This window comes from Peromyscus leucopus, chromosome 9 (assembly GCF_004664715.2).
Source record: "Peromyscus leucopus breed LL Stock chromosome 9, UCI_PerLeu_2.1, whole genome shotgun sequence".
NCBI lineage: Eukaryota > Metazoa > Chordata > Mammalia > Rodentia > Cricetidae > Peromyscus > Peromyscus leucopus.
In genome coordinates this window covers 5,458,139-5,480,308 of record NC_051070.1, presented here as the reverse complement: position 1 = coordinate 5,480,308, position 22,170 = coordinate 5,458,139, and the positions used below count along the sequence as shown (strand labels likewise).

At 38.5% G+C, this 22,170-nt stretch overlaps 1 protein-coding gene across 6 annotated transcripts in view; it reads right to left on the bottom strand.

Moving 5' to 3' along the window:
* Nucleotides 1-22,170, bottom strand: part of Uggt2 (UDP-glucose glycoprotein glucosyltransferase 2) — a 128,926-nt gene that overhangs the window by 98,416 nt on the left and 8,340 nt on the right. For 4 of the 6 annotated variants that reach the window (XR_003734424.2, XM_037208322.1, XM_037208321.1 and 1 more), the window contains exons 5-11: nucleotides 21,919-22,093; nucleotides 18,792-18,888; nucleotides 16,558-16,630; nucleotides 10,371-10,471; nucleotides 9,035-9,134; nucleotides 6,131-6,191; nucleotides 3,615-3,706 (exon numbers count right to left, since the gene is read on the bottom strand). Coding sequence is in view for 5 of the 6 variants with exons in the window: in XM_037208322.1 (XP_037064217.1) it covers nucleotides 3,615-3,706; nucleotides 6,131-6,191; nucleotides 9,035-9,134; nucleotides 10,371-10,471; nucleotides 16,558-16,630; nucleotides 18,792-18,888; nucleotides 21,919-22,093 (699 nt within the window). In the remaining variant the exon portion in view is untranslated. The remainder of the gene's footprint in view (nucleotides 1-3,614; nucleotides 3,707-6,130; nucleotides 6,192-9,034; nucleotides 9,135-10,370; nucleotides 10,472-16,557; nucleotides 16,631-18,791; nucleotides 18,889-21,918; nucleotides 22,094-22,170) is intronic. The other 2 variants (XM_037208320.1, XM_028868216.1) reach the window with 2 other exon arrangements.

The following is a 22,170-nucleotide window of genomic DNA, read 5'->3' as shown; positions in this document are numbered from 1 at the left end:
TTCTGCTTTGTCAAAACTTTTAGGAAATCAAGTTTGACAATTTTTTTTTACCTGTGTATGTACATGTTCATGTGTATAGATGCACATGTGTATACATGAGTATGGAAGACAGGTCAACATTAATAGTTAAAATTTATTCAATAATTTGAATATTTTAAATTCAATTTCAACACTTTATAATTCATTCAATGTTAAAATTAAGTTCCACAAATATTTGAGTTCCAAGCTCTAAGAGCTATCACACACTGAAGGTTCAGTGGTTGATAAACATGCGAAAACAAGTTGCATCTGTAGAGTCTAGTGAGTAACTAGTGCTAAGAAACTAATTACAGCATGTTATTACTTTAAGACCACAAAGTGCAGTGCTTTGATGGTTTGTGACTCCAGAGATTTAATGCTTATAGGTAGATCGTATTTGTAGAGCTGAACAAAATCAAATCAAATAACCATTAAGATATGCAAACCTCCCCAAAAGCTATAGACTAACAAAAACTCCAGTACCTAGCATGAGAAACCTTTCAGATGGTTGGTCAGGATACCTGAGTGACTGTCAAAACAATATAGCTTACTGAGGTAGCCTTGGTTGCCCCTCAGAGGCTGAGGGTGGACCCTACTGCTGAAGACACCACACCCACTTGGGACACACAACCCAGAAGACTCAAGCTGAGTCCGACCTGAGAGCCTCTTCGCTGTGGTCTTAGCCACCATGGTGCCACAGAATACTGTGCAAGCTGCCACTGGAGGGAAGAAATTACAGTCCTACCCAGCTGCAACACCCATGAGTCACTCATCAAAGAACAAATGGAGAACATCACAGAAAACCACACTGGACACAATGCAGAGATCAATGGACTGTGGATCCCAAAGGACACATCTACATCACAACTCCTGCCTCTGTGGATCATGAGACATCTTGAAAGTGAGGCAGAAAGACTTGAAGAGCCAGAATATAGGAAAGTCTGCTGTGAAACAGTCTCTCCCAGAAATGTTTGTACAAACAAGACCAGAACAGTGGGATACCAATGGATATTTTAAGGTATAAGGGGTAAAATTTTACAGGGTTCCACCTATGGGAAACTAATTACAGCTCAGAGAAGGTTAAGTAGCTTCTCTCCAATATCAGTTATCCAGTGCAGGTTGATCAGTCCTGAAATCATATATACACACAAACAACCAAAGCAAACTGAGCAGGTTGTATTTATATATTTGTGCACACATAAACATGTATAAATATTCAAAACAATAATGGTAAAAGAAAAGGAGTCTATGACTTGAGGAGGGGTTACGGGAGTCGTTGGAGGGGAGATACTTGGGAGAAACTGGAGGGAGGGAAGAGAGAAGGGGAAATGATACAATTCTTTCTCACTTAAAATACATTTAAAAAAGAACAAGTTCTACAAAAATGAACAAAGAAAGATAAGCAAAAACTATTGGGCCATATTAGTTCCTCATTCTCCACTCCACTAGGCAATTATGAAGCTGACAGAAAAATCCTCCCTTCCTATGTCTCTGTAATAGGGCATTTTCATTCTCTATATCCTCTCTGTCTCCCTTTTCCTGTTTGTCTTCACACTGATTTTGTTGTGCATCCTGTGTTTTCTTACAACCTCTTTGTGTTGACCTTAAAAGTTTCTAATTCTCCACACATTTTCTGCATTGCCTTTAAGTGAATCATGGCAGCTACAACCTGTAATCACATCACTGAGAAACAGAACTATGATGTACTTCCTGTGGTGGTATTGTGTTCCCCAAAATATTGTGCACCCTAATAAACTTATCTGGGGTCAGGGAACAGAACAGCCACTAGATACAGAGGCTAGAAAGTGGTGGCACACACACCTTTAGTCCTAGCATTTCAAAGGCAGAGATCCATCTGGATCTCTGTGAGTTCAAGGCCACACTGGAAACAGCCAGGCTGGTGACTCACACCTTTAATCCCAGGAAGTGATGGCAGAAAGGTATATAAGGCATGAGGACCAGGAAATGGAGCTGGTTAAGCTTTTAGCTTTTTAGCAGCAGTTCAGCTGAGATTCATTCTGGATGAGGACACAGAGGCTTCCAGTCTGAGGAAACAGGATCAGCTGAGGAATTGGCAAGGTGAGGTGGCTGTGGCTTGTTCTGCTTCTCTGATCTTCCAGCGTTCACCCCAATACCTGACTCCAGGTTTGTTTTTATTAATAAGTAAGACCATTTAAGATTTGTGCTACAACTTCCTGTAGATCACTAATTATAGGGGAAGAGTCAGGGTGTGGGATTCCTTGAAGAACATACAACATTTCTCAATCACACATGGAAATGTTTCTACTATGTAGCTTTCCCAGACACTGTCCTAGAAAACACTCTAAAATCTATGTATCACTGTTCCTGGGCATAAATACAATTTTTGTCCCTCTTAAGTTTACTGATCAAGGTCTGAGACTTTCCATATTCTACATATAGCATTTATCCTATATATCTTATGCTATTAGTTCTAAGAATTTATCTATTATAGGGAAAAGTCATATTTAAAATAAAACTTCAAGATGGATAGTCTAAATGGACTATCAAATACACACACATACACACACACACACACACACACACACACACACAAACACACACACAAGGGGTGGGTAGGTGGGTGGAGGAGAAAGGGAGCTGCATTTTTCTATGCTTCCAAACTGTTAATAAAATGCACCTGAAACACTTTTACAAATTTATAAATTTCAGCTCAATAGCAGCACATTCTTTGAATTAAAATTGAATGACAGAATTAAAGTACTAAATGAACTTAATGAAGTTAGCGTATGTTTCAAGCATCAACTTATAACTGTAATTTTATGCTTCTCTGTAAGAATAACAAACATTCTGTTCTACTCTTCTGTTTGACCAGAGCTTTACTTCCAGGTGAGTGGGCACTGAAACAAAGAACTTCCTAATTCCACCTCAGATTACTTCTGGTTACTAATTCTGTTTGTCCTAAGAAACTTGATGGCACCCAACATTCTAACTGGCAGACACAAACAATTTGAATTATCTATGTTAATTTCTTTCTCCTGGTTTTCAGTTCCTATCTGAAGGACAGAAGTCCCAGAGCTGCTCAGTTTAGTCCCAAAGAACATTCCTGTTAAACATTAACCTAATTTTAAAATGAAAGCAGTCTAGAATAATGAAATAATTAATGTTTCACCAGCCACCAGATCTCCAAGATCTCTCCCAGTTCTGAGACTTGAGGACACTCTGCATTGGTACATTTTGGAAGAGCATAATAAGAAACACCACATATAAGAGAAGGGACAGAGAGGACGGAGAGCAGGCACCAAGACAGGGTCAGGACGAATGTGCTACAGCAGACTTAGGGGACAAGTGACAGCAATTTACTATATATTTCAAAACAGAGACCAGCGTATTTGAATGTTCTGAATGTGAAGAAATTATGTTTGAGGTGACCAAGTGCTAATCATTATATAAAGGAACCAAAATATCACATTATAGCTATAAATGTGTAAAACTGTGCATCAAAATATTTGCTTAATCTTTAAATCACTTGGTTTTGCATTTTGACAAATAGTAAATTCAAAAAAAATATGTATCTTTATACAAGTCATAATTTAGATTAATAATTTAACACTTACCTAAAAGGATCATAAACATCCATGTCAACAAGAAGGCCATTTATAAAGAGACGAGCATCACCTGGCTTAATTTCAAATCTATCTCGCAGGTCCTTGAAAGAAAGCAAAATAACAGTTACCCAACAGTAGTGGCTACTGTTTTAGACCTACTACAACACATAGGATCCACACAAGGTTGGTGCTTAAACTGGAACAACAGCCAGTTACGTGGCTGCAATATCTTCAGTTAGTTACTGCCTCAAGAAATTTCCTAAGAATACCTCGGATAGTGCTTCTGGAGGGAATTCTCCCTTTTCGTGTGTGTGTGTGTGTGTGTGTGTGTGTGTGTGTGTGTGTGTGTGTGTGTGTGTGTGTATGCACGTGTGCGGGTTGCTGCAGGGATCAAAGGCAAGGCCTTGCACAGCCATTTGCAAGGCAAGTGTCCTAACTCTGAGATGCCTCCTTAGCAACTCTGAATTCTGCATGGCCAGTGTTCCTTGTAGCCTGCATGCACATATCTACCTAAAAGAGCTTTCTTTAGGTTCTAAAAGAGGACTCCACATGTCGACCTGTTCTTTCATGTTGAATGATCTTTTTGAGAAGTCTGTAGCCATTTGCAGTTCTGTCCTTCCATTACACCACAATCTATAAAGTGCAACACCCCAGGCCTTGTTTGCTCAACCTGGGTCAGTGTTCCAACTACACAGGGCACCTTTTCATACACAGATCTACTGTAGCCCCCACCCCACCCCACACTGCCACTGATCTCTGGGAACTTCAGATCATGCACCCTGATCACACTCACCTCCCAGGCCCTCCATGTTCACCCTCCCACCATTGTGACGCCCCCCCCCAAAAAAAAACCAAAATGAAAAAAAGAACAGAAAAAAAAAGTCCAATTTGTGTTATTTATGTCCTCTCTGAAGCAGAGTCAAACTCTTGCCCCTCAAATAAGGCTGAGTCCCTGCCAGTGGAGAGTCACACCTCAGCATCCCCGTAACAGTTCCTAAGAGTTCTCCTTGATGGCCTCCTCTCCAGGCTGTCACTTTGGGGGTGGGGTGGGGGTGAAGGGTTGTCATGGAAGCCTTCCCTGTCTCTCCCTTTCAGCTGTGCATCTGCAGTCACTGATCTCACAGCAAAAGCAGCCTCCTTCCTCTTCAGTCAGGGGAGCATGGACCAGAGCCCTCCATATGGTTTCTGGCGACAGCTCAGACCTCAAATACAGCTGGCTGCAGTGGGACCACATACCCAGACAAGGCCCTTGGAGGCAGCCTGGACGCAGACATCAACACGGCTTCAGATAGCAGCAGCAGCCAGCTAGATCAGTAAGGCCCTGTGGTAGCACGGCTTAATCGTAGTTTTAAGTGTTTCTTTTGCTCATTTTCTCCCTTTCCATTTCAGGAACTCTTATGTAAGGTTTATCAGACTTGATCTGCTTTTTACTCATGTTTTCCTCTTGGATTCTGTGCAATTCATTTCTATTTTATTTTCTCCCCATTTCTTATTCCTTGCCATTGTGTTTTATGTGGCATTTTCTACAAGGTCAGTTCTCTCCAATGTCACTTGCAATTGTGGTTTTTTACTTGTGAAACAGTTTCTCTCTATATCTTACACCTTCCCAGAATTCTTCCTGTTGTGATTTCACATCACCTTCTTGGACATGGATATCAATTTCTGTGTAGCATGAATCTTAAAGGGTCTTATTAAATAAAACAAACCCAGGGCTAGGTATTGGGGTGAATGCTGGAAGATCAGAAAGACAGAACCAGCCACAGCTACCTCACCTCACCAATTCCTCAGCTGATCCTGTTTCCTCAGACTGGAAGCCTCTGAGTCCTTATCCAAATGGATCTCAGCTGAATTGCTGCTAAAAGATGGCCATATGACAGGGTCCTGGTCCATAAGATACATGTCAAAGTCTGCTGAAGTACTCGGGGTAGCTTTAATGAGGATTAATGTGATTATGAACGCTCTTCTGGCATCTGCCTCTGAATACACAGCCTCAAGCTGTGGCTACCATCTTACTACCCAGAAAGCCAGCTGGTGTTTTACAAACACTTCCTGACACTGGAGCACCAGAGCCATACCATCAGTGATAGAGACCTTAAGACATCTTTTCATGTGAGGAAGTAAATTAACACTGTTTAGCACTCTATGAGCTGGTATTATATTACTTAAGAGAAAGCATTATATGGCATGGAGCTAGGCTACGACCAGCATCAGAACTACTAACATACATCTGCAAGTACTAACACAATTAATATAATTTGATGTTTAAATGTTAACAGACCTTTTGGAATAATCTTATCAAATTATTGATCAACTATGTCTTACTTGTTATTGGATACTAAGGATGTTATAGTAGTTTAACACCAGTTTATTCCTTCTAAGCCTCAGAACCTGATCTTCTCTCTTTGAACTATTTCAACAATAAAAAAAAAGCAGTAACACTTGCTTTGCATTAAAATAAAAGATCTAACTTGTGAAAAAGTGAATACATATGGTAAATAAAAACGTTTTAAGAAATTCAAGCAAACCTTTTGATTTTCCTTTATTTCTTTTCTCATTAGTTCATTTACAGCAATCCTTGTCAGCGATCTGAGAAAATAAATACATTATATAATAAAATAAATAGAACTAGTTCTTCCTTAAGTGTTTAGGAATAATCATTAATTCAATGTAAGATAATACTTTAGAAAATATTTATTTTCCAAATGATTCAATAGGCTATTTCCATAGCCTAGTTTGAGAACGGTACTGCATTTTATTTGACACTGCACTTTCTTCACAGGGAATGAAGACTCAGAATTTCACATACTTCCACTGTATGAATCAAGTATTACACAGCTTATTTACCACTACTTTTGTTTACAAACACTAATATGTAAGAATTTTGATTAATCTGGGATTAACCAGCACAGGAAACACACTCATCCTTTGGTATAAATGGAGGATTGATTCCTGGATTCCCCATAAAAACAAAAAAAATCTATGTGTGGGTGATCACACTCCTCATTAAAAATAGTTCATAACTGCATGTAACCTACATATATAATTTTGTGTATTATAACATTACATATTATAAATAGTCTAATTTAGAATACCTAATATTCTCTTATGTAAATAGCTCATGCACTATATTATTTTAAATAAGTATAAAGATGTTGTCTGATTAAGTTCAATGAAGAGACCATTATTCTTGAGTGTTTTCAAATGCAGTTCATCAAGTTTTCAGATACAGACTCAGAGACAGGGAGAGATGGTCACATTAACTTCCTCTTAGCCGCTCTAGACGACTTTAACATTTTCTTACAACTTAAAGATAGAATTAAAAACATTTTTCTATAGATGTTTTCAACCTGTAAAATCCCTACAAATGTTATTATCATATCTGTCAGTGTGTGCATAGAGGAAAGTTATCTAGAGTGAGTGAAGATTGTTAGAGGATATGGTAGCTCATAACTACATTCTAGCAGTCAATAGGTAACTGTTTTATTAAAACAAATTATTTTTCCTTATATTTGAGCTAATTTCAGAAGTTACTATTAATTAAAAGTCATGTGGCTAAATATATATTTTCATATACACATATTTCATGCGTTGTATTTGAAGTGTTAACTTCTCAAATTCTTCTCCATTTAAAATGGGCTGAGTCTGAAGTGTAAATATTATTAAAGCACATTATGCTACTATGTCACAATGGAACTCCACATTTCTACAATTAGTAAACTAATCAAAGTGTCTTCAGCAGGCACAGAGTGAAGTCCTGTAATTCTAGCTACTTAAGAGGATGAGGCAGTAGGTTGGAGATCAGCTTAGGCCACACAGCAAGAACCTACCCCCACAAAACTTCAAAAAAAAAAAAAACAACCCACAAACTTTTCTATTTTCAGAGGGCCATAAAACATATTTTGGATCTCTTGTGTGCAGTGGGATGTTCTGTATGTCCTGTGGAATCCTGTTCTTGGGTTTCTCATGGCTTTACCCAGCAGGTCCGCATAGAGGATGATTAGGACCGCAAGCCTGAGTGCAGGTGTCTGAGATGGTCTTCACTTGGCTGTGCTGGGGGATGGTCTGTATGTCAAGTTGCTCTGATTGGTCAATGAATAAAACTTGATTGGCCATGGCTGGAAGTATAGGCAGGACTAACAGAGAGGAGAAATAAAAGAACAGGAAGGAGTCACTGCCAGCCGCCACCATGACAAGCAGCTTGTGAAGATGCCTGTAAGCCATGAACCACGTGGCAGGGTATAGATTTGTGGAAATGGATTAATTTAAGATATAAGAACAGTTAGCAAGAAGCCTGCCACGGCCATACAGTTTGAAGCAATATAAGTCTCTGTGTTTACTTGGTTGGGTCTGAGCGGCTGTGGGACTGGTGGGTGACAGAGATTTATCCTGACTGTGGGCCAGGCAGGAAAACTCTAGCTACACTTGTGTCCAAAAGATACTATGTAAATGTAAAGCTATCTTCATTTAAGAATCTTTAATTTGGGGTTGGGGATTTAGCTCAGTGGTAGAGCACAGAGCACTTGCCTAGCAATTGTAAGGCCCTGGGTTCAGTCCTCAGCTCCGGGGGGGGGGGGTCCTTTAATTTGAACTATAAATAAATGGACAAAATAGTATTTGAGAAAAAATATTTACTATTCAATCCTTAAAACGATGAGTCAAGAGAACAGGCTGCTCCTAGGACTCGTGGAAGTTCTGTGTCACATATACTTGTGACTTGTTGGGTGCTTCTATCTTAATATAGATTTATATTCATTTAATATGAAGGGTTTACTTAATCTCATTTGTTCCTTATAACATTATACTTGGTCATTCCTAAGAAAAATACAGATGCATAAAAATCGTGTTATTTTGTAAGTCCCCACAAAATCCGAAATTGTATCCTGATCACTCTGAATATGCAAATGAACTATATATTGAAATGAAAAGTATGTTTAAGGGGACAATATTTCCTGGAAACAGTTCAATGACATATCTTATTAGAAAAAAGTATTACATACCATTTTATATATATTTAAAAGGTTACTAATTTTGAAATCCAAAACACATGAAAATGATTTGGCAGTACAGATCATTTATTTAGAATAATACTTTTTATTATCTTCCATGAAAGAATGAAAAAAATATTTTCTATTTGTTGATCAAAAATATTTTATTACTCATGATTCTTACTAAAAGAATTAAAATATTTTTCTTTTTAATAATATTTAATAATTCTACAAAGAGAATTATTAAATTAGAGGCTAATTTAATAATTCTCTTTGTAGTAAAATATACCTGCAGATATGACCCAATGTTTTACTCTAATAAAAACTAAGCACAAACAGTGAAAAGCCAGAATTGACATCTTCGTGTTATGAATCAGTTATACTCACACAGTTCACTTAATGGAAAGAGATCTGCTTCTAATCATCCAACAAAGTTCAACATACCTGGCTTTTATGGGGAAGTTCTGTGAAATATCTTTCATTAGTTTTATGGCATCATAAACAGGAGTGGACACTATTTGAGAGGCTGCTTGAAAACTAAGATCTAGAAGAAGAAAACCAAAATCACTAGTGCATCTACTGTAATGTTACTGCTTCAGACATTTCCATTCAATATAACTCTTTACTCAACATTTCTTCCCACATATTCACATATGTTAATTGTATTGTATTTAGCATTTTTAAAAGTTTTAAATCAAAAACTTCCTCCTTAAGTTAAAGTAGGGTATGACCTAAGGCTTTTATGAATGTTTTCCACAAATTAAAATATACTATCAAAAATGACATGTGCAAACATAAATAATATGGCTTCTGCTATAAAAACATAGGCTATTTTTTTCTATACTTAGCTGAGTGAGACACGTGGCAAAGGCTTGATGAACAGAGCACCAAGACAAGTTAGTGGTTACGAGGGAGGGTACCAGTCTTCAGTGGGGTAGCCCTGGTAAGCCGTGTTCCAGTAAGTAGTATCTATCACCCAAGCTCACGGAAACAACCTAACAAATGTAGTGGGATGGACACACACACGGTAGGAGGGAGACCTCTTGGGAAAGAAGGGCTTCAGTGGAAAGGTGGGCAGTGAAATACCACCACACTCTTCTGGCATGGAGATGTACATGGAGGTAAGTACTCCAAATACACAAAATATATAGATAAATAGATATTCACTTGTTTTACCCATCACTCTCTCTAACCCCCCTTTCCACTGGAATACCTTCTCTCAAGCAGTCTTCATTCTGATCTCAGGTCTCTGTTGTGGGTCACTCACTGAGTTTAATCAGTGTTGTTGAATGCGTAGGGGTGGGAGGTTAGCAACTGTATCCCTGGAGAAAATGATCCCTGGAGTAGACAGATTCTTTGAAACAAAGTCTGACATGGTAGCTCAGGCTGGTTGAGAACACAGTGGGACCTGTCTGGCCTTAAACTTGTATCAATCCTCTCGCCTCAGCCTCTGAAGTGCCAAAATTACAGGCATGAGCCATTATACCAGCCTTTGAAATCAGTATCACAGACTCTGAAGTGGGGCTTAGTATTCAAGAATGTAAATACATTCATACTTTCAGAATGATAGTATCAAATACCCATGTTTCATATAATTTTTAAAGTATGACTTGATAATGCTTTCATTAAAAACATATACTCACAAAGTAATAGAATTTATATTCTTCTCATAATTAATGATGGCTGTTTATAAAGTAACAAATCACGTCTTATTGGAGTTTATTTAGAAAAACAGGTCTGTTAAGAAAGTGTAATGTTGGAAGCAATCAAAATGTTGTACCTTGTAATTCCCAGACTTTCAAAGGCATCATTTGTTTGCTGCTCTCAATCAAGTACTTTTGGAATGCTGTAAGATTATCTTTAAGATCTGAATGTATCTCTCTGCATCAGAACATTAAGTAATGTTAATTGTCACCATTTACCACAAATTATGATATAAGCAATATACTTTTGAAATTCTTTCCTGTAATTAGAAAGAAGTTAATCATTCAGAATTAGGATAATAACAAATTGTGATAGAGGTATAGCCACGAACTTATTGAGGAAGATCAATATGTCTCCTTTAAAATTCATAAAACAAAAAATTTGAAGTGATGGGATCTCAATTATAACACATGTGTAAGAGATGCCAGGAAGATGGTAGAATTACCAACTTTACCATTTTTTATTTCAATCTCTTAAAAATTATACGCATTGTTTCTATATTTGAAAACAAACAATTTTACAACTAAAGACAAACAATGCTTCCCATTTCAAACTTCACCAAAGGTGGAGAATCCTAGATGAGACTTGGGCAGCCTTAGTGTCTACTCTAGTTCTTTCAAGTTTCACCTTGACCTACATAAGAAGCTCCAGGAAGTAACTTTTTCCAATGTAAACATCTATAAGCATTTTTTAAGGATCAAAGAATAATGTAGTCAAATGACATTTTACTGTACACATCATATAAATACTGTCTTAACCTGCATTGCTCATGAAATCAAGACATAGTACCCTTTAAGTAGAATTTGTTTTAGGCTCACAGTTATTTATTATAAACAAGCCAGCGTATAACAGTGAAACACCAGGAATCACTGAATATATAAAAACTCAGAGAAAAGGCACGTTTTGGTCTGATGATAGGAAAAACTTCTATTTCAAATGTTTATTTTAAGGAAAGACAAAACCACCCAACTACAGAGCTCTCTTCAGACTCTAGAAACATGCACGCATGCGCCATGGGCTGCACTGCTGCCGACTCTGCCTGTCGTCCAAGCAGCAGGAGCTGGAGACGCAACTGCACCTTACCGGGTGCGGCTGGGTGTTACAGCCTGTGACTGCTTGGGGACATGCCCAGGAAAGTGAAATGGACTGATGTGACTGAAGGGCTCTTCTGAATTGGGCCTCGCCCTGACCGCACTGAAAAGCACTGTGCTACTGAGGCCTGACCCAAGGTTTGACCTCTCCTGTTCCCCGCGAGGGTTACAGTGAAGAGGGCTGTTTCACCTTCTTCCTTGTCTCTCGTAAGATGGAAACAGATGGGGGGGTCTTTACAACAAGGACCCCGTAATAATGAGGGCTATAATTTGTATTTGATGCTTAGGAGGGGTGGGGCAAAGAAAGAGGGCTTAAATTTGCATAAGTATTATTCATATGTTCCAAATTGTCAGAGCATATGAAATTAGGAGGAGGAAGTGTTTGCTCAAAATCCGGTAAATCAACTTGGCTGTTGTCATCACTGCCTGCTGAATTCTAGGAGACTTTTTCTCCATTTTTTGGGTCTTTTTTATCTCCTTAGTTGATATTGTGCTTAGATATTAAATAGCCCAAAACTGAAACTTTTATGTCTGAGAAAAAGCTTAGTAATATGAACTCAACATATCTAATACTAAAATGGAGAAAAGATTTGGTAAAAAGAGAGAGAGAGAGAAAGAGAGAGAGAGAGAGAGAGAGAGAGAGAGAGAGAGAGAGAGAGAGAGAGAGAGGGAGGGAGAGATAGAGAGAGAGAGAGAGAGAGAATTCAGTCTGTGTCAAACCAATATGATGGCAGTGAGGTGCCCAAGAGCAGCTGCCTTATAAACCTTGGATCTCAATAGATAGGTTGGCCGGCCAGTGAGCTCCAGGGACTCTCTTGTGACTGCCTCCCCAGGGTCCGGAATACAAGTGCATGACATCACACCAGATGGTGTTACCTGGATTCTGGGAACTGAATTCAGGTCCTTATTCTTGCACATCAAGCATTTCACAGACTGAATTGTCTACTCAGCTCTTAGTCAGAATCATAATTTATACTTTTTTTGGTTTTGTTTTTACTAATTCAAGCAATGTATATATTGTATCATATAACACTTCAGGATTTTTGTTTTGAAATGAGTAACTGAGTTACTGTGGAAGAACTCTGAATATTTTCCCTTTATAAAACAATTTAGAATTCCAAAAAATATTTGAAGGCATGCAACTTATTCCCACATAAAGTTATATTAAAAATTAAAAGAACTATAGATTTTAACATATTACAATACAGTTGAGAAATGGAATAAAACCATATTGTTGTCTATTAAATAAATATTTTACTTACTTATTTGTAAAATGCACTAGTACCTTGTGTGGCCAAAACACTAAAAATAGAATCAATCCATCTCCCTAATGTAGCCTTAGTATACAAAAATACTACCCTTGTGCTACACCATTATCTTAGTCACCAGGATTAACAACTTCAGTGTCTTAAGTAAATTTGCAATTAAGACCTAAAGTGTTAATAGAAACATTTTTTTTTTAAAAAAAAATCTTGCCTTCATTCAGGTTTCACTAATTTTCCTTTCTAGTAATGTAGACTATGCATACATAATATTATGGCTAGCCTCATCTGAGTGAGAGGCCTGAGCACTCTGTTCTTCATCTTCAAACGGGATGGCAGGAAAGGGGGGTGTATTTTAATTATTGAAAGGCTACTTGTATGAGTATATAAAATTATATAAATATATAAAATCATATGAATATATAAAATTAAGCAATCTAAGACTAAGAAATTTGTGGAAATTACTCTTATAGAGCATAAATTTCTTCAAGATTATTCAAGATTTTTATAAACCATTAAATCTAGGTCAAGTACGATAAATTATTTAAAACATGAAGTTGTTGATCACATTATTAATTTTAAAAGTGTGGGGTAGAGTATACATGTGTGGTATATATACACATGTGTGATGTGTACATGCGTGTGTGGAGGTCAGGGGGACAACAGATGTTTGCCCTCTCCTTTTCTGCCTTATTCCTTGACACAGGGTCTCTTAGTGAACTTGACCCTAGACAGGCAGCAGCACTCAGACCCAGAATCCTCCTGTCCCTACCGGACAGCACTGGGGTGATAGATGCCTGTGTGGTCATGCGTGGCTTTCTACCTGGGGACTGGGGATTAACTCAGGTCCTCTGCTTTTACAGCAAGTCTTTCCACACACCAAGTAACGCCACGGCCCCCAAAGTCCTTGTTTTACTTACGTTTTCCCTCAACAGAAACTCAATTTGATCAATAGTTTCTTCTTGGCATAAGAATGCCAAGTTTACAAATAATAACTTGATCATTATTTTTATTATTTCATTTCTCTGTGCATCTCTGTCTGGGTGTGTGCACATGTGTATGCAGGCATGTGTGACTATGAAGAGGCCAGAGGAGGATGTCCATAGTCCGCCTCTACACTCTCTGCCTAGTCTCTTGAGTCTGAGTCAGAGTCATCTCACTGAAAGGAATTTGCCAATGTTGGCTAGGCTGGTAGCCACCAGACCCCAGCAAGCCTCCTCTCCCGGCCTCCGTCCCTCAGCACTGGAGTTATACACACGCGCCTAGGCCTGGCTTTTTGTCTGTTTGCTTATTTACTTAGTTTTTTGTTTTTACATCCTGAACACAGTTTCCCTTCCCTCCCCCTCGCCTGCCCCAGCCCCTGCCCTGTCCACTCCTCCTCCACTGTTCCTCTTCAGGAAAGGGCAGCCTCCCGTGGATATCAGCCAGCCACGGCATACCAAGTTCCAGTGGGACCAGGCACCTCCTCTAATATTAAGGTTGAAAGGGTCCAAAAAGCAGACAACAGAGGCAGAGGCAGCCCCTGCTCCCACTGTTAGGAGTCCCACAAGAAGGCCAAGCTACACAACTGTAACACGTGCAGAGGGCCTAGGCCAGTCCCATGCAGACCCCTGGCTGTTGGTTCGGTCTCTGTGAGCCCCTATGAGCCTGGGTTTAAGCCTGGCTTTAATAAGAGTAAAAATGGGATATGAATTCTGGAAGAGTAAGCACTCCTTACACACTGAGCCATCACCCAAGCCTCTTGTCCTCATTTGTACTAAACATGTATATGGTGCTAATTGTCACAAATGATTATAAAATTTTAGTATTACAATATTTATAATCTTCACATTTCAGATACTGTGTAAGTGTGTACATTGTACAGCTTACTAGTAACCTACGTGGGAACTCAGTCACGCAGTCATAAACAAGTCACCACATTCAAGTCTGAAAACCTGGTTCCTGAGGGCCAGCACCACAGGGTGCACAGGAAGAGCAGTGTGCTGGGTTGAAGGAGGGTGGCCCCCAGGCTCACAGATTTGAATCCTTAGTCATCAGCGAGTAGCACTACTTGGGAAGGACTAGGAGGTGTGGCCTTGTTGGAGGAGGTGTGTCACTGGGGTGGGCTTTGAGGTTTAGGAGCCCATGTCAAGCCCAGTGTTGAACTCTGAACACCCCCCACCTATGGATCAGGATGTAGCTCTCAGCCACTTTTTCAGCATCCATGCCTGCCTGCTGCCATGCTTCCTGAGATGATGGTAATGGACTAAAACTCTGAAACTGTAAGCAAGTTCCAATTAAGTACTTTCTAAGAGTTCCCTTGGTCATGGTGTCTCTTCACAGCAACAGAGCAGTAACGAGGACGGTAGGACTGACTGAAAACACTAAAGGATAATGCACACTTGATAACTGATCATTGGTTTGTTATGTTCATTAATCCATAGTTTCAAGGTTTAGCTAGTTCTATAAAATTAGAGGCTTTGTTTATTGAACCATTTTTTCCTGATTAAAAGAGGAGAAATATACATTTCACTGTGACCTAAATAAAAGTTGTCAAAAGTTCCAACTTTCTATTTTGCCAATTACTTTGGGGACGCAATGCCATATTAGAAATGGAATTCAAAATACTAATTCAGACACAATAGTAAAATGAATATATTTCAATTTTAAGGATTAATAAGGAAATAAAGTTTGATAGTAAATAATTCAAATACATGGAAAAATGTTTCAAAAACCTGGCAAAAATACAGCAAGAAAAAAAAACCAGAGGTCAGGAATAAGCAATTTACTGGAGAAGAAACTCAACGTCCAATAAGTATATGAAAAGAAGCTAATCCTTGGAACAAACTGACAATAGATGACTATTCCTGAATTCAAACTACACAATGTTTCAGGTTAGTGAAATAATTGTAAAGAATCATTTCATTCACTGACAAAAAATTTTAAAAATAGTATGTTGTTAGCACAGTTCTAGGAAACAGATATATTTACATGCTAGTGCAGATATGTTAGTAAATTTTAGGAGGAAAATTAACAAATATGTATCAAAATTCAAGAAGTACAAATATCTTGACTTTTTCTCTGAAAGTTGTACCAAGGAAAATTAGAATTATAAGGAAATAATTTAAAGTCCCATTCAGTGAGGCAGTTTTCTCGTAGTATGTTGGAAAAGCAAGTGCATAATACAGATCCACTGTGCAAAACAATACTCTGTAGGCATTGATTTCATTTATAAAATATGTGTAGAAAGGTTGGAAAGATCCAAAACATTACTGCAGTAACAGTTGTCTCCTAGCTGCAGAATTAAGGATTATTTAACATTTTTGTGTTTTTCATGTTTACTTTCTCTAGCTTTCTGACATTAGCTGTCTGCAAATTCTTTAATAAAGTCAATAGTGTGCATATAAAATGGTATGTTCACTTGTTAAGTTTTATGTCAACTTGACACAAACTAGAGTCATCTGGAAGGAGGGAACTTCGACTGGGAAAACGCTTCCATAAGATCTAGATGCAGGGTATTTTCTTAATCCCATTAATTAGTGATTGATGGGGGAGGGCTCAGCCCATGGTGGGTGGTGCCATCCCTAGGCTAGTGGTCCTGGCTTCTATAAGAAAACGGGCTGAACAAGCCATGAGGAGCAAGTCATTAGTAAACAGCACCCTCCACAGCCCCTGCATCAGCTCCTGCCCGGGTTCCTGCTCCGCTTGTCCCGTGCTGACTTCTCCCTTCACGAGGACTCACAAAGAGCAAGCCAAACCAGCCCTTTCCTCCTCACCCGTTTGGGTCACTGTGTTCCACTCCAGCAGCAGGAACTCAAACTAGGGCAGTGTGCAGATATAAAAAGAGCATGTGCCAACAGGGCATGTCAAATCAACTACTTTCAAAGCTGAAGTGCATAATAAAATCAATTTCATTTCTATTCAGACTCACTTTAGTTTCCCAAAGAGAAATCCTTGAACTTCATCTGCTTCAGTCTCCTTTTCTACAGCAGTATCAGTCATAGCTACATTAAAGGAAAAATAAATATTTGTAGGCTGGGAAAAGAACATGGAACTCTCAATATTAAATGAATTCTATTTGTTTTACATTGCTTTTTTTCATGCACGAGGTTAATATATGTGCATGTGTATACTATAATTCTTAATGTGCACTATTTTTAAAATGGGCTTAGATGGTTAAATATTATATAAGCACAATAAATGCCATATAAATTACTTTATAGCAACAACTTTCTATTTTATAAGCCAAAATGATAAGACAAAGGACCCACAAGAAATCCTGGTTTTTGCTTTAAGGTCTGATGGTAGATCCATACTCTAATAAACATGAGTGTTGCACAATTCAAGCAATCTTAAGATAGTCAAGGGATTTTTAGAAAGACACACAATCATGGCTTCAAAGAACAACCTTGTTACATTATACTCATTCCTTCTTCTACCAAATAGTGTGGAAGTCAAATATGGGAAGTGTGCAATGGCTCACTCTTCACCACAGTTTATTGTGACTCAGCAGGTATGCGCTCCCTTGCTCTGCTGAAGCTCTGTGCTTCAGACTGTGAGCCCAACTGCAGGGTGCTCTGATTTAGTCATGGACTGGCTAACTAGCTGCTGAATTTAATCACTAGATAAAAATCTGCTGTCTGTGATGATTTCTGACAGGACAGCTATCTGGAAAAAGACATTCATGATAAATACCACACTTGGCAGGAAAAGAGAAAGACAGACAGTCAACTTTAATAGAGTGAGACAAACTTTTCTAAGTGAAGGCACAGAAATAAATGGGCTAGAAAAGAGGAAAACAGCTCTGATGGACTGGGAACTGTTTATCTCCCAGCTGAGGAGAGCTGCCGGGAAAGGGAGAGTCAGTTTTCTCTAGGAGTGCGCCACTGATAAGTGGGTGACACTCCAGTAGAAGGTCACACACCCAAGGATGCATGGGGCACAAACTGCACTTGCTCTTTTTAAGAAGGCACAAATTTGAGTGGGTGGAGAAGGGTATGTGCGTCTGGGAAGAGTTGGAGGAGGAGATGAATATAATCAAAACACACTCCATGGAGTTCTCAAAAACCTACTGCAGTTTTTATTGTTATTGTTACTATTTTAAGGATGCTCTGAGTCCTCTGCTGCAGATGGACTGTGTACCAAACCCACACCACCTCAAGGCACAGCAAGCACTGACGCCGGGGGGGCGGGGGGGGGGGGAGCAGACTGACCTCTGCTCAGAACAAGGCTGCCACACACACGACTCACCGAAGCCTGGCGATGCCTGCACAATCCGAATCTACTGAAACATTCCGTCACATCTCAGCTCTAGCTGAGAGCTGTTGGTAGTGGATAGCTTGCTAAGGGAGGCCACTTTTCTTTGAGGAGTAATGGCCATTGGTAAGCTGCCTATCAGACCCCAGTGGATGACATTACACCCATGTGCATGTGGGAAGCAGTAACTGGACGGACTCAGTGGGTTATAAAAACCACAAAGAGGAGTGTAGCATGAATCTTAAAAGTTCTTATTAATAAAATCAAACCTGAGGCCAGTTATTGGGGTCCATGCTGGTAGATCAGAGAGACAGGACAAGCCACAGCTATCTCACCTTGCCAGTTCCTCAGCTGGTCCTGTTTCCTCAGACTGGAAGCTGCTGTGTCCTCATCCCAATAGCTCTCAGCTGAACTGCTGCTCCAAAGCCTGAATGCTTAACCAGCCCAAAACTTAACCAGCCAAAATCCTAACCAGCCAAATGCCTCTAGTTTCTGGTCCTCACGCCTTATATATCTTTCTTCTTTCTACCACCACTCCCTGGGATTAAAGGCTGGCTTTCTGGGATTAAAGGTGTGTGTCACCATGCTTGGCTGTTTCCAATGTGGCCTTGAACTCACAGAGATCCAGAGGGATTTCTATCTCTGGAATGCTAGGATTAAAGGTGTGAGTGCCACCATTTTCTAGCCTTTGTATCTAGTGGCTGTCTGTTCTCTGACCCCAGATAAATTTATTAGAGTACACAATACCACCACAGAGGAGAATGTGGAATTGAGAGGAAGATGTGCTGGAAATAGCGATAGGCAGAACTGGAAGGGGGAGGGGAGTGGGTGTGACTAAATACATTGTTTACATGAATAAAATGTTCCAAGAACAGAAAAGCAGCTTTATTTAAACATTAAAAATCTTACTTTTAATTTGTGTGTCATCCAACGCTTTGTATTCGGTGTCTTTAATCGCTAGCTCCACTCCATAGCCAGACAAGAACATCTTCCTGGAGCTTGGCTTCTGGTCAAGTAATTTATTTTAGAAAAACAAGAGACAGTTAAGGAATCGTGCATTAAACTTAGTACCATGACACATTAGGGTAGTACAGTGAAATACTGATACTGGGGACACGTGTGTGCATGCGGCTAGGTGCTGAGGCTTGAGCCCAGGGCCGTGCAAGTGCAAGGCAAGTACTCTACACCAGGCTACAGCCTGCAGCCCCCACCTAACACAAAAAGCTCTAGCCACCATGAAATATTTTTATTGGGCGAACACTTATGCTCTCTACATAGTCTACCAAAGAACCAGAATTTTGTTGAAGACCTCTTCCTTACTAAAAACTTAGTCACGACTCTTCACTATTTTTTAATGGAAAAGATTTCTGCTCAAATCTACAATGTGTTAACAGAGGTTCCACTACAGTAAAACTGCAACAAAAGTGTATTTCTTTCATTCACCTCCACAAGACGTGCTAGTTCCAGGACAACTGGAGGTTAAGCAGAAGTAAATCATGAAAAGTAGAGACTAGAGACAGACAGACTCGATGTTTTGTGCCTTGGAAACTCTGCTTAGATCTTTTTTTTGGGGGGGGGGTAATTTTAATGACTAAAATATTCCAAATGCCACAAAGTAATGAGTTGCTATAGTTGACCACACCTGAGCTATCTGCAATGTTTACATTTTTAGAATTTTAGTAATAATTTTCCTCCTTCTAGGAAAGGACGAAATATAAAATCTATCTCTGGAGAGTCCTTGGGTAAACAAGCTAAGTTACATTTCACGTTGCAGAAGGCAACGCAGATGAATATATGTAATTTTTAGAAAGATGTCTAAGTTTTCTTCCTGCTCCATCCTGAAATTCCTATCTGCCATGCTGCAACTATTATCATTTGGCATTTTATTCCAGGGGCTAGAAAACTAGTTTTAGAATTCTGAATGCACTGAATTCTTAGGAGAAGCCATGTGTCTTTGCACAGGGACAGTTTGGTATTCCTACATGTGACAGAGGATATGTATGGACAGAATGGAGGGAAGGAAAAACAGTAGTGGATCACCCCTTTATTTTTCCTTCCCTACCATTTTTCTTAGCCTTCAAATTAAGTTTATCAGCAGAGTGTCTATCTCTTGGCCTGTTTTATTTCCAAATACAAACATATAGGAATGACCTTTGGATACACAGTACTTCAAACTGCTGCTCACACTAACATTTAATTGTAGTGTCTTAGGAACACTACAATTAAAGATAGCATGCAGAAACTGAGTTATTTGCAATTACACTAATATGAAAAAGCTGAAAATATTCTAAAGAGTTTTCAAGTTCATATAGCTACCCCAAAACAAAATTGTAGCTGGTGGCTTAGAAAAGTGAAGTCTTAAGGCCACACATCTTGTCAGAGTTCACAAAGGAAATGCAATTCCACATAACCAATTTCTAGTATTGGTAATAAAAAGTTATTGGCTCCTGGATAATAAAAGAAAAATGTTCATTAAATTTGTATGTACTTTCTCCTTTTGAAATTTACTAAAATATAAACTAAATTGTAGTTTAATAAGCTTGGATTTGTAAACTGAAGTGCTCGTAGGCCAAGAGGGCTAAGACAAATCTTCATATTTTCATCTCTCCTTTCCACACACAAAAAGGCATTTGCTCAAAAGGAAGCACAAGAAAGTCTATTTTCATTAAAATCACATTTTGATTCAATTTATATCATAGCTACTGTGAGTGTTTAAGATGCCAATCATTAAGCAGAAGGCCATAATTTAATGGTACAAAGCATCCTCATGGTTAATATGATCCTACAGAAGTATATCTTTGGTTATATTATCCAAAGAATATTTAAGACAGATCCTCAAAAGACAGGCACATATTCTAGGGGCCATATTAGCATGGTGAACATAAGTAAGACAAATATGTACTTTTATCTCCAATATCCATTTTATTTTAATGTGTCTCTCATCTCTGGTCTGCTCCACCCAGTAGAGAATTACACCCATAATGTGCTACTGCTATTGATGAATATATATCTATTCTGGCAAAGAAAGGGAAATGATTGAGAATTACTAGTTTAAAGAGAACCAGCTATACAGAATGCTATATAGTATGCACATTCTAGTCCCATCATTTGATCTTCTTTTATCTTCATGCCTTTATTGAAACACTTCATTATCATCTAACATAATATACTTATGGGTTATTTACTGCCTGCCACTAAAATGTAGGTTTCTGAAAAAGGGACTATTTCTATCTTACTATGCCTTGTAAATAATACTTGGCATAGAGGCACATGAAGAATTAATGACTTAAATATGTTAATATTTACAAAATATATACATTCAATAGACCTATGCTTTTGAGATATATATGTTTTTGCTATATGTTTTTAATCTTCATGTGAACTATTAAAATATCTATACACTAGTTTACCAAAAAATTTAAGATTATTTAACAAGATTTCCTCATTAACAGTAAATAGCTTTGATTTAATCAAACTCATACAATAAAATTTTTTAAAATGAGAATAGTGAGGAGCACTGGAAAAACACTTTCGTGCTCTATGATTAATGGTGATTAAAGCACAGCTGTTCCTTTTCTTGTTGTTAATGTAATTCTTAGAGAAACTGCAATATTCTCTCAGGATTTAGCTTCCTGAGACATGGAGGAGACTGCTGGAGCAGCCCAGGCTCTGCTCATCTCTCCCTAGAATATGATGTTCCAAAGTGTTTGCGGTCAACTAAAACAGTTCTTAGAAATATGTAACAGTAGATGTTTACAGCAGTAACAAAGGAAAAGGATCGAAATGCAGAAACCTAAGGGTCATTTAAAGAAACCAGCGTGCACAAGGAAACTAGACTCTAAGAAGATAAAGGAAAGAAGCTACAATATTAGACAGAATGCATACTGCTGATGTAGAAAGATCAGAGAAACCAAAGTGGCTTCCATACAAAAGATGAATAAAACTGAAAAACCTTTAGTTGGATCAGAAAAGAATAGCACAAATTACTAATCCTGGTAAAACAAACAAACAAACAATAACAACACAAAGTATGTACCTTAATATAGTGGCGGAGAACATACAGAATTTTACCACTTTTAGATTTCTTAGACAACACTCTGTGAAATTCAGCAAATTCTTTTGTACCAATTTCTGCATAGAGAATAACCACTGGTAAGTTCTCATTGCCTGTGGGAAACTTATGCTCTCTTTCAAACAGGTAAGGCCTGGGTCTAAAATGAAAACAATATAGACTTTCAAAAGCAGTGAGAGTCAACTGTACATCAGACAAATACCATGATATTTTATA